Genomic DNA, 13,267 nt, shown 5'->3' on the forward strand with positions numbered 1-13,267 from the left:
GATTTTAGCCAAAAACTCGCAATCCATCTCAAACCGTTTAGTATTTATTACGTGGTTATATTAGTCACTTTCTGTCTAATTTATTTATCAAATACAAAGTTCCTATTTAAAAAAGGAAAGATCTAGTAATTAAAATATTTTAGGATACTTTAATCAACAAAAACCTTTTAGGAGTCTTCTCATATAATTAGAATTCATTTAATTAATTTTTCAAGGAAAGATCTTGTAATTAAAATATTTTAGGATACTTTAATCAACAAAACCTTTTAGAATTCTCCTCATATAATTAGAATATAAATCATGTAATTATTTCTTTTTATTATTTTAGGATACCTTAATAAACAAAACCTTTTTACCAAATATCAAACCTCCTTATACCCTTACGTTACCAAACCTTCACATATTAAATTGGCCAATTATTTTTGGATTTATATTATAGTTAATATCAATATGTAATATTATTAAAAATAATATAACAATTGAGAAAAATGGTTAAAAAAAACAATTTCATCTAAAGCAGAAAGACTACTTATTAGTAGAAAATTTACCAAGACTGGAAGTCTTAATCAACTAAAATAAACATTTTATAGACTTATAAAAACAGCTTTATAAAAAAATTTATTCAACCTAAAATATTGACACCAAAGATGTCGATGTATACAGAAGAACAGTCGATTTCTCAAGGTATTATGATTCAAATTTTCTCGTGGCTTCCTGTTAAGTCTTTAATTCGTTTCAGGTGCGTTTCAAAATTTCATAATTCACTCGTGTTGGACCAAAGTTTCATGGATCTACATTTATCCAATTATTCTAACATCAATCATGGTAATACCAATTTGATTGCATATCTATACCAAGTTTGTTACTCTATTGAACAAGAGAAGTTTTATAAAATTGAGAATTTCGATAAGTTTTATGATCACACTAAATGTGATTGGGCTTATTTTGATTACGTTAATGGTTTATTTTGCGTATGGAATACGCTATGGATTACAATTTTCAATCCCGCTACGAGAGAAGTAAGATATCTTCCCTACTTGAAATGTTTCGATGAGAAGTCTACATGTTCAATAGGTTTTGAGCCAGAAGAAAACAAGTATAAAGTTGTTTTGACTAGTGATGTTCGCAAAGGATTATCAAGAGCATGGGTTTTCACTTTAGGTATAGATAAATCGTGGAGGGAGATGATTGAATATGACAGACATGATTTTCATATTATTCCACACAGATCTGGAATTTGCATTAGTGGGACCCTCTATCGATTTAATTATTATCCAGAGTTTTGTATAGTTGCGTTTAATGTTAAATCTGAGATCTTCACAAGTATCACAATACCAATTGAATTTGGTAATAATTTAGACGAAAAGAAACGCGTTAAGGACTATATGCTAATAGAGGTGAATGGAAAATTAGGAATTTTGAATTTTTCAGATGTTTATCGTACTAGAAACATGGATCTATGGATCTTTGGAGAAGAAGAATGGGAACATCAAATATTTCAATTTCCATTAGGATGGAATCTTAGAGATATGCTCTTTCATGCCCAAAATATTTGCATGTATGGTGGTGAAGAAATTGCATTTGCAATAAACATAGAATATGCTTTCTTTTGTTTTTTTTATAATGTCAACAATAAGAGTTGGAGACATTATGAAGTACAAAATTTTTGTAATTGGGGTGGGAACATTTATACTTATAGTGAAAGGCTTTTTCCTTTGGAAAATATTGGCTCACCAACCAAAATTGCAAGACAATTTGACTCTAGTTTGACCAGAATTGCCAAGGGAATACGTGATTTTGTAAATTGGAGTGCTCGATTGATATAATGGAAATAAGTTTGAGGTGTACGATATTTAGAGTTAGTACTTTTAGATGCTAGTTAATTTAGTATGAGAGTATCTTATCTATTTATTATTATGTCTTATTTAAATGTATACAATTAGGTTTATTATATTCAATTGACATACAAGTTGTGCAAAGATTATAGTGCAGACCTAGATTGTTATGCAAATTTTATTTTTGGGATTAATTTAATGGATGATTTTTATTTATTTATTTTTGTTTTATGAAGGATATATAAGAGAAAAAGTAGTTATATCATTTATTAGTTGTTTAATTTATCTGGCTAATTCCTCTTATGTTTTGTTTAAATTAAATGTTCTGGAGGCAAATAGATTAGGAACTATGTATTACAGAAACACTGTTATATATATTGACAATTGATGTCACGTGATATATAGTAGTACTTTAATGTTATAATGTCTAAGCTTGAAAATTTGAAATGTGGGATGAATTAAGATACCAGAAAAAAAAAAAAACAATTAATAATATCTTCACTTCAATTAGCCAATTACTGCCTTGATTTTGATCAAACATGGTGACGGATTCAAAATTTTGATAAAATAAATTCATACGAAAAATAAAGTTATTGATCAAGATTTCATGCAAGAAGGTTCTAAATTCGTACGAAAATTATAGTAACTTTGTGTGAAGAAAAATGAAATTCATTTTTGATGATTTTTACTTGTTTTAGTGGACAACTAAAACTGATGCATTGAATCCAAAAGTGGCAAGCTAGTGTAGGTTACGGTCTTACGGATTCAGTTAAATTTGATAACTTTAATTCAAATTATATATTTGTTTTAATTAATTCATTGATGTTAATTGGAATTTAATAACTTAAAAAATATTGTAATGGCATAATTAAACAACTCTCACAATATTCTTTATTTTAAGAGGAAGAATAACAAAATTACAGTTTAAATATGTGTCCTCTATTTAAAGACAACAAAGGATAGTATAAAAATATTATGTCTTTTCAAATAAGTCACAGCCCTTCAGAAAAATCACAATTTTCTGAGAATGTCATAGCTCATCGAAAAAGTCACAACTCTATAAAAACACCTAGTGTGATTAGCATAAATCTAGGATATTAGATATGTGAAATACATGTATTTGTTGTGATGCATCCTAGATGTGCGAGTGAGTTAGGATAGTTGCTTGTGAGATGAGAGCATGGGATTTTGTACTTTATGTGTCCTATATACATGTAAATCTTTTTGGATAAAGTGTATCTAGAACAAAATTACACATAATTTTGAATCTATATATCTCGAGATATATGTATTTGGACACACCAAAACCTAATAAGATTCGTAATTTAGCTCATACACCACTGAGATTTATGTTAGTTATCCTTAAATAAATAATTTTGGCCCATAAGTTGACCAAGTCCGGCCCTGATCAAGTCTCAACGACCAATGACTTATATGGGCCAAGCTTATAACTTCTAGTTTTAAATGTGTTTGAAAAATAATATCCCAACTTACGCCAATAATAGATTGGGTTTGGCCGGCCCCATGGGCTAAGCCCATTTTGACGGCTTTGATTAAAGCGATGAGGATATGAATGATAGTATAGCGAATCATAAAGTTAACTATATAATAAACGAAAGTTGAGGAGTACTTTTTTAATTCTTTTCTCTAATGTTTAATACAATGTTGTTATGTAATCAGTTCAGCCGTTAACCAAAATCATATAATAGGAAATTGAACCGATAACCCAATAAAATAATTTACAAAACAGTTAACCTAATAACTCAATATTTTTTTTCTCGATTATGCAACTTCTAATCGGAAATTAAAAAATAGTGATGTAAATTGTCACGTAGATGGACAATATAATTTTGTGTGAAATAAATTGTATTTTTAAATATACCACGAAAGAATGTAATAGAGTGATAAATATGCATTAAATACTTAATGAATAGTTTCAGTTTTCAATCTTTGACTACTAAGCATTATGTACACTCACGGTAATTAATTGAGCCCCAACGCAAAATACCAACATCACATGAAAAATACGTATTCCATTAAAAGTGTTAATAATTAATTTTGATTATAAAATTGTTGATTACTAGCGCGAATTAAAGTTCGGCAAATCCTATGGAGTATTCATCATTTAATGAACAATATCGGTTTTCAATCTTTGACAATGGAGCATTCTGGAAACTTATCGTAATTAATTGAGCCCCAGTGCAAAATACCAACATCACATGAAAAACGTGTAATCCATTATAAGTGTTAATTATAAAATTGCTTACTCATGACACGAATTTAAGTTATTCAAATCCTTATATGAATATCATACGAAAAACTATACTCCACACTTACCCATAGTGTGTAATTCGTATTTTTTTTCTACACAATTATTCAGTAAGTTCATAATTATCCGAAAAGACATGACTCTTTGAAAAAATCATAGTCATTCAATCTGAAATGATATCTTCTTTTAATGTCATATGATCTAATATAATATAAATATATAGAAAATATATATAAAAGAGACACCAAAGTGGTGTTTTAAGAAGAAGAAGTATAACAATGAAAGAATTTAAAAAATTATAGTTAAAAAATTTGAGAAAACCCCTATTTTTATAGCGAACAAAGGATAGTGTATGAAAAAAATGTTTATTGTGTCTTATAAAAAAAAAAGTTACAACCCTTTAGAAAAGTCACAAGTCACAACCCTTCAAAAAGTTCACAACTAATCAAAAAAGTCAAATTTTTTTGAAAAAGTTGTCACGACCCAAATCGGGCCGCGACTGGAACCCACACTTACCCTCCTATGTGAGCGAACCAACCAATCTAAACCTTAACATTTCAATATAATATCAACAGAAAGTAATGCGGAAGACTTAACTCATTAATAAAAACCAATTCAATAACTTCTAAAATCCAACATCTATTATTCCCCAAAATCTGGAAGTCATCACCACAAGAACATCTATGATCAATTTACTAAACTAAGAGTATTCTAAGAAGCTAAAATAAGTAAAAGCTAGTCCATGCCGGAAGTTCAAGGCATCAAGACAGGAGGAAGAAAGTCCAGTCCAAGCTAGAAGCGTTAGCTCACCCTGAAGATCCGATGTGACGAAGACTGGCTAGAATTACGGTTGAGTTGAAGACGACGGCACGTTTGCTGCACTCCACAAATAACAAGAAGAAAACATAAAAGTAGGGGTCAGTACAAAACACGGGTACTGAGTAGATATCATCGGCCAACTCAAAATAGAAAACAGTATATACCAAGTAATATCATAAAATCAACTATAATACTCAACATGTAGCAACAACAAGTACTATATCATTAACAATTATCGTCAAGTTCACACATGAGGACTCAAGCCTCAATACCATACTCATTTGGGAATTAGATTCATTAGATTGAGTATATTAACATCTTTCAAGATTCATTATCTTTATTCCTCTTGTGTCGGTACGTGACACTCCGATCCCCTACTACTATGTGTCGGAACGTGACACTCCGATCCCCTAATTCTACGTGTCGGTTCGTGACACCCGATCCCCTAAATCTACGTGTCGGTTCGTGATATCCGATCACCTAAATCTACGTGTCGGTTCGTGACACCCGATCCCCTAAATCTACGTGTCGGTCCGTGACACCCGATCCCCTAAATCTACGTGTAGATTCGTGACACCCGATCCCCTAAATCTACGTGTCGGTTCGTGACACCCGATCCCCTAATCTCATTCTATCAATTCATCAAGCCTTCTCTTATACCAAGGCATCATCAATCTCATTACTTTAGTTCATCAAGCCTTCTTTTATACCAAGGCATCATCAATCTCATTACTTTAGTCCATCAAGCCTTCTTTTATACCAAGGCATCATCATTAACAAGAGATTGGGTTTTTATCAAGATTTGGGATTCAATAGCTTCATCATGCTTATTTCATCACAATCATATAATCACATTCATGTATGCATACAATTAAGCACATAGAAGGGTTTACAATACTTCCCAATACATATCATTCGCTATTAAGAGTTTACTATGAAAGCATAAAACCATAACCTACCTCCACCGAAGATTAGTGATCCAGCAAGCAATTTCTCAAAGCTTTGTGTTTTCCCCTTCTCGATCGACCCTCTCTCTCTCTTCTTGTTCTTTCTATTTTGTTTATTCAAACCCTCTTTCTTTTACCTTAATTAGCATATAATTAAGAATAAAAGATGGCAATAATAACCCACTAATTAACTTAAGGTTACCTCTTTTAACCCCCAAGTAATTAGACTTATTAACATTAACCCACTAACTTTATAATTAAAGCAGGAATAGTCAAAAACGTCCCTTAAAACGTATAAAGAAATCCGACCCAGACTGGGATTACGCAGCCTGCGACGGCCCGTCGCGCCTGCGACGGTCCGTCCTGCTGCTCCGTCACAGACTTCAGAGACTCAATTTCTCTGAAGAGTCTGTGACGGTCCGTCCTGCCATTCCGTTACGAAGTTCAGAGAGTCGATTTCAGTACCCAATTTTCAGATTTTCTAAGTGTTTTAAAACGAGACCCTGCGATGGTCCGTCGTGCCTACGACGGTCCGTCGTGGGGCCCGTTGTCTTTGCCAGTTTTTCCAGAATCGAAGTCTGCTGCTCAAAACGACTAAACAGGTCGTTACAAAAGTCATAACTGATTAGTACACACTTCTAATTGGAAAGCAAAAACATCTGACATAAATTGTCACATAAACGGACAATACAATTGTGTGTTAAATAAATTGCATTTTAAAATATACACGAAAGACGATGATAGAGTGATAAATATGCATTCAATATCTATTTATCAGTGTCATTCTTCAATCTTTAACTATGAAGCATTTTGGACACTCATTATATTAATTAAGCCCCAACGCGAAATACCAACAACACATGAAAAAAGCATAATCCTTTGAAAGTGTTAATTATTAGTTTTATTGTAAAATTGTGTATTTATGACGTGGATGAAAGTTAGTCGAATCCTTATATGAATATCATATGAAAAATTATGTCCATACTCGCATGTAATGTGTAACTCCTTTTTTTTTCTATACTAGTTTTGACGCATGTGCATTGCACGTGAAAATCAAAACTATGTACTACACTATAAACTATGTACTACACTATTTTTAAAAATAATGAAAATATTATTAAATAAAAAATTTAAACTTCTAATCAAGTAGAAGTTGTTGCAACAATATATTTATGGCCATAAAAATGAGTATATATTAATTATCTAGATAGTCTTCTTGTTCAAAGTTGAGTTATTCAAATCCTATGGAATATTCATCATTTAATGAACATTATCAGTTTTCAATCTTTGACTATTAAGCCTTCAGGAAACTCATCGTAATTAATTGAGCCCTAACGTAAAATACCAACATCACATGAAAATGTTAGTCAAATCATTATAGGAAATATCATATAAAAAATTATGTCCACACTTACACATAGTGTGTAACTCCTCTTTTTTTCCTATATTAGTTTTGACGCACGTGCATTGCACATAAAAAATTAAACTATGTACTATACTATTTTTAAAAATAATGTAAATGTTATTAAATAAAAAAAATTAGACTTCTAATCAAGTAGAAGTTGTTGCAACAATACATAAATGCCCATAAAGATGAGTACATATTAATTATCTAGATAGTTTCCTTGTTTAAAGTTGAGTTGTTCAAATTCTATGGAGTATTCATCATTTAATGAACATTATCAGTTTTCAATCTTTGACTATGGAGCATTCTGGAAACTCATCGTAATTAATTGAGCCCCAACGCGAAATGCCAACATCACATGAAAAGCGCGTAGTTCGTTAAAAATGTTAATTATTAGATTTATTATAAAATTGCTTATTCATGAAGCAAATTAAAGTCAGTCAAATCCTTACATGAATATCATATAAAAAACTATGTCCACACACGCACATAGTTTGCAACTCCTTTTTTTTTTTTTATAAACTAGTTTTGACGCACGTACAGTGCACGTAACTATCAACTATGTACTACACTATTTTTAAAAATAATAAAAATATTATTAAATAAAAGAATTAGACTTCTAATCTAGTAGAAATTGTTGCAACAAATATATTTGTGGCCATAAAAATGAGTACATATTAATATTTCGATAGTCTTTTTGTTTAAAGTTGAATATTTCAAATTCTATGTAGTATTCATCATTTAATGAACATTATCAGTTTTCAATCTTTGATTATTGAGCATTCTGGAAACTCATCGTAATTAATTGAGCCCCAACGTGAAATACCAACATGACATGAAAATGTGTAGTCCGCTAAAGTGTCAATTATTAGTTTTATTATAAAATCGCTATTCTTCACGCGAATTAAAGTTAGTAAAATCTTTATATGATATCATATGAAAAACTATGCCAACACTCACACATAGTGTGTAACTCCTCTTTTTTTTTTACTATACTAGTTTCGACGCACGTGCATTGCATGTGAAAATCAAATGATGTACTACACTATTTTTAAAAATAATGAAACTATTATTAGATAAAAAATTAGATTTCTAATCAAGTAAAAGTTGTTGCAACAATATATTTATGGCCATAAAAATGAGTACATATCAATTATCTCGATAGTCTTTTTGTTTAAAGTTTAGTCGTTCAAATCCTATGGAGTATTCATCATTTAATGAACATTATCAGTTTTCAATCTTTGGCTATCAAGCATTCTGGAAACTCATAGTAATTAATTGAGCTCCATTGTGAAATACCAATATCAAATGAAAATGCATAATTCATTAAAAGTGTCAATTATTAGTTTTGTTATAAAATTATTTATTCATGACTAGAATTAAAGTCGATCAAATCCTTATACGGATATCATATGAAAAACTGTGCCCACACTCACATATAGTGTGTAACTCCTTTTTTTTCTTTGTACTAGTTTTGACGCACGTGCATTACACGTGAAAATCAAACTATGTACTACACTATTTTTAAAGATAATAAAAATATTATTAAATAAAAGAATTAGACTTCTAAGCAAAGTAGAAATTGTTGCAACAATATATTTATGACCATAAAAATAAGTTCATATCAATTATCTAGATAGTCTTCTTGTTTAAAGTTGAGTTGTCCAAATCCTATGGAGTATTCATCATTTAATGAATATTATTAGTTTTCAATCTTTGACTATGGAGCATTCTGAAAACTCATCGTAATTAAGTGAGCCCCAACGCAAAATATCAATATTACATGAAAAACGTGTAGTCCGTTAAAAGTGTTAATTATTAGTTTTATTATAAAATTGCCTATTCATGACGCGAATTAGAAATTGTCAAATCCTTATATGAATATCATATGAAAAACTATGTCCAACACTCACACACAGTGTATAACTCCTCTTTTTTGCCTTTACTTGTTTTGACGAACGTGCATTACACGTGAATATCAAACTATGTACTACACTATTTTGAATAATAATGTAAATATTACTAAATAAAAAAAAATATACAGTATATTTATGGTATGAAAATGTGTACATATTAATTATTTAGACAGTCTTCTTGGTTAAAGTTAAGCTATTCCATTCTCCCTTTTTTGTCACTATTTTGAGTAGTAATTCTCTTCAAGATTTCAAGTATTGATTAGTGGTCTGTTACACCTCTTTATGTGATTTGAGTATCAAGTGTGTTGTACTTTCTATTTGTTGTTAATTTACTGCAATTCGTGTTGCATTTTCATCAAAGTATTACTTAGTTTCCTTCCATGTTAGTCTTTTAAAATATTCCTATTTTCTTTCTTGTCGAACTGAGATTGTCTTTTGATCATTAAAGTTATGTGAATTATGTAGTAAACTCATTTAACATCATTGTTTTTAATCTTAAAGTATTAAGCTAGTGTTCCAATGTGATTATTTATTGTTGCTTAACATGTGACTAAATAGTCCATTAGCTTTGGTCAATTTTAGCATGTTAGGTTGTAGGTAAAAATGTGTTATATAATATGTTTCCAATAGCATTTCATACATGTCTTTGTTTAGTATCAAAGTTGATTTGTCAATTCTTGTCCTTGTTAAGTTAGTTCATTTTTGTCCTTTTCAAAAAGGGGTTTCGTACCTGTTGTATAGTATACACTGGTATATATATGGAAAAATACTGATATACAAGTTCAAAAACGAAAATACAGATTAGAGGCATTCAAGGGGATTGTTTTACACTCGATATACAGTCCGATAAATAAGAAAATGAGTCCAAATACATCCCGTATACAATAGTATACATTTGGTGTAAATGGAGGATTTAGAATGGGCAGAAATAAGGCTGAAGCAGGCCCAAATCAGTTGCAGCAGGCCCAAGAGAGGCCCAAATTCTTTATCTTCTCTCCCTTATTCTTAAATATAATTATATTTAATTGTGAGTATTTATTGTTTTTTTTTATATACTTTAAATAGCCTAATGAAAATCCCCAAACTATATACTTTATGATAGTTTTATTTTCATATAATTCAATTTTTTTTAATCACACTCATGCTTTTCATTAAATATATTTGGTCAAATTTTTAAGTCTTCAATTAATTTAAAATGATTTTCATATTTAAATTAATCAATTTGGTTTAAATTATTATTTAAAAAATGAGTCAAATCAATTCTAATTAATCCAGTTTTGCTAAAATTCTATTCACTTCTATTTTTATTCAAATGCTTTATTTGGGTCCCTTTTCTCAAAAAAAATAATCAAATATTGAAAAATTATTATATTTTTAGGTTGAGTGATTTTCCTAAAAAATAGTCCAAAATATTTAATCTATAGGATAATAGCGTGTTAACAAGCACTTCAAATGCTTTAAAAACCTTCTTGAATTGTAAATAAGAATCTCTTAGCCATTTTCTCTAAAATTTTAAAAACTTAATCAGAGTCTTATTACATTAAGTTTTTCGAATTTCTTTTTTAAAAAATTAAGTGAAACTCTTTCTAAATATTTTTCTTAAATTGTTTTATATTTATAATTTAAAAGGTGATTTTTCTAAAGATGATAAAATTATGACGTAACACATTAAATTGAGTGTTTTAAGTTGGTTGATATTATAATAATTCAATAATCAATTCATTGCACCAAATGTGGACGTAACCTCTTTCAACTCTCATGTTCAACAAATACTCAAATTGCAATCCGGATTTTAGGGTTCCAAATTTCAATAATAAGGACAAAACTTTAAATTAATAGAGTCCTAATAACAAATTATCACGTTAATTGGAGTACAGTATTACGACAAGTGCTGTTTAAATATGTTCTAGTATATTTTTTCCAAGTTATTGGTTCCAATTATTGTGGGCAAAAAATTATCACTTTCTACATTAATCCAAATTATTCTATGATTTTTGCTTATTGAAATTCAAACTATGTAAATTTAATTTGATCATCATTTTAATTTATTTACTTTCATCATATTGATATAAAGAAAATTGTTAAATATGTATTTGAATGTATCTGAATACATTAAAATTAGATAGAATTCGTAATATTATAAACTAGTGAAATTTATTTAAATTTTCACGAACAAAAACTACTCGTGGACTTGGGTTTTTAGCATATTGTGGCCCTATTAATTGAGACTCTATAAAATAGTAAGTTTTTTTTTTTTTTGATGATTTGATATAAAAACTTGAGAGTTGACACATCCATTACTTACTATTATTAAAGTAAAGATTAGAAATCCATTTAAAAAGTATTCAACCAAAATAATTGTTTTCATGATTACTTCTACAGAAAAGTTCAACATATATAAACAAAACCCAATGAAATTAAATATATTTTATAAAAGAAATCAATGAGAATATTACATTTGTTATTTGGTGAGATAATATTTGTCCCCTTAATTATTTTGTTGTAGGATATTCTATTTTTATTTTAATTCGTCCATGGCTTTCAAGACGTGCCTCCACGTATAATTTGTTATGAAAATGAAAGGGTTAGTTAAGATTAGGTAAATATAAATTACACTATTTTGTAATTATGGAAGTAATTATTAATTTATAGACTTGAAAAGACATCATATAACATGTGTAGCAACATTGTTAGTTCTCTGTTTTATCTAGTCAACATCATAATTTTTCCATAATCTTAATGTTGTATTAGTTACAAGCAATAAGTTTTTATAGAACTCTTAAGTAGAATGAAACATGACTGTCCATCATTAAACTTGTTAATTAATCCAATATTTCTAATTAACCCTAATGATTAAGGCATAGTCACTCATGATTTAACATATTAACCACAATTAAACCCCTTGGAGGTACAACGTAACCTATTAGTATTCCTTGAATTATATCCTCTCATATTTTTTCGTGCAGTAATGTCACGGATATTTTTTTATTTTCACAAGATAAAGATAAAATATGTGTACGCTCTATTCTTCTCATATTTCATAATAAAATTTTAATAAATAGAGTATTGTAAGATTCGTTTTTTCTGGTTTTTTGTTAAGAAATTAGAGTAAGTAGGCGTTCTAATAAGTACATTTTATTTCATGATTAGTGAGATTGGAATATTTCTCAAAGTACCTACTAAATATTTGTAGGACTGATATAAAAATGATTAGTTTTCAGCACTAATTAAGGGTGCGGCGTACTGTGCGATTTTTTTTCCCCATATAATAAGTGTATCGGTTAATTTAATAGTCTGATCTCAATAAGAGATAAGTTGATAGTTTATCGAAAATATAATAATTGTCTTTTATAGAATTTTGGGGTATTCTATTTCCTCTTTGGTAGTCGATGAAATAATAATAGAGAAGCAAATTGATACATTACTAGAAAAATAGAAAAGCAAAATCATTCGATTATGAGCACTTAAAAGGGCTTGTTTAGTATGAAAAAATAAGTATAATTAATTGCTTGATTAGTTTTAGAATAATTAAATAAAATCACGTGATAACTTATTTCGAAAATTGAAATTGCATTTAGGAGTTAAGGACTAATTTCTTATGACTATTAAAGATGTAATAATAATTTTGTAAAAAATAACTTATTTTGTCGAATAAAATTTTTGATCTTTTGTACTTAATTCGCTTATTGACTAATAAATTTGAACAAAGAAAACGAGTTTTTTCCTCGATACATTACTAATATTGGCCATTGATGGACCAAATAAGATTGATTGCCGTGTGTGGCATTGCAAATTTGTCAATATTCAAACTGATAAAAGAAAAAACAAAAAATAAGTTTCCAATTTTGTCCTTACATATGTTTTTAATAATCCAAAGTCTTAACCATTATTACAGGAAAAATTTGTACATTTTTTTGTTAAAAAGGAAGATAGGGACCCATATTTTACACCCACTTTAACAACTTTAATTTATTCGAACACATAATAAAAAGAGGATCTTAAGCTTGACTTAATGACCTCCATTTAATTATTTTAATACCTAATTATGTAGAAGCTAAATATAGGGTTAACCTTAC

At 29.1% G+C, this 13,267-nt stretch overlaps 1 protein-coding gene across 1 annotated transcript; it reads left to right on the top strand.

Moving 5' to 3' along the window:
• Positions 1-633: 633 nt before the first annotated feature.
• Positions 634-1,889, top strand: LOC138347924 (putative F-box protein At1g32420). Its single transcript, XM_069296535.1, has one exon. It carries the CDS (start codon positions 648-650, stop codon positions 1,824-1,826), a length of 1,179 nt encoding a protein of 392 aa, XP_069152636.1. The 5' UTR covers positions 634-647; the 3' UTR covers positions 1,827-1,889.
• The last annotated feature ends 11,378 nt before the right edge of the window (positions 1,890-13,267 follow it).

The sequence above is a fragment of the Solanum lycopersicum genome, chromosome 4, assembly GCF_036512215.1.
Source record: "Solanum lycopersicum chromosome 4, SLM_r2.1".
In the NCBI taxonomy this organism is placed as follows: domain Eukaryota; kingdom Viridiplantae; phylum Streptophyta; class Magnoliopsida; order Solanales; family Solanaceae; genus Solanum; species Solanum lycopersicum.

Excerpts from the sequence above, each read along its gene's own strand:
- LOC138347924 (XM_069296535.1), top strand. The coding sequence starts at position 648 with ATGTCGATGTATACAGAAGAACAGTCGATTTCTCAAGGTATTATGATT.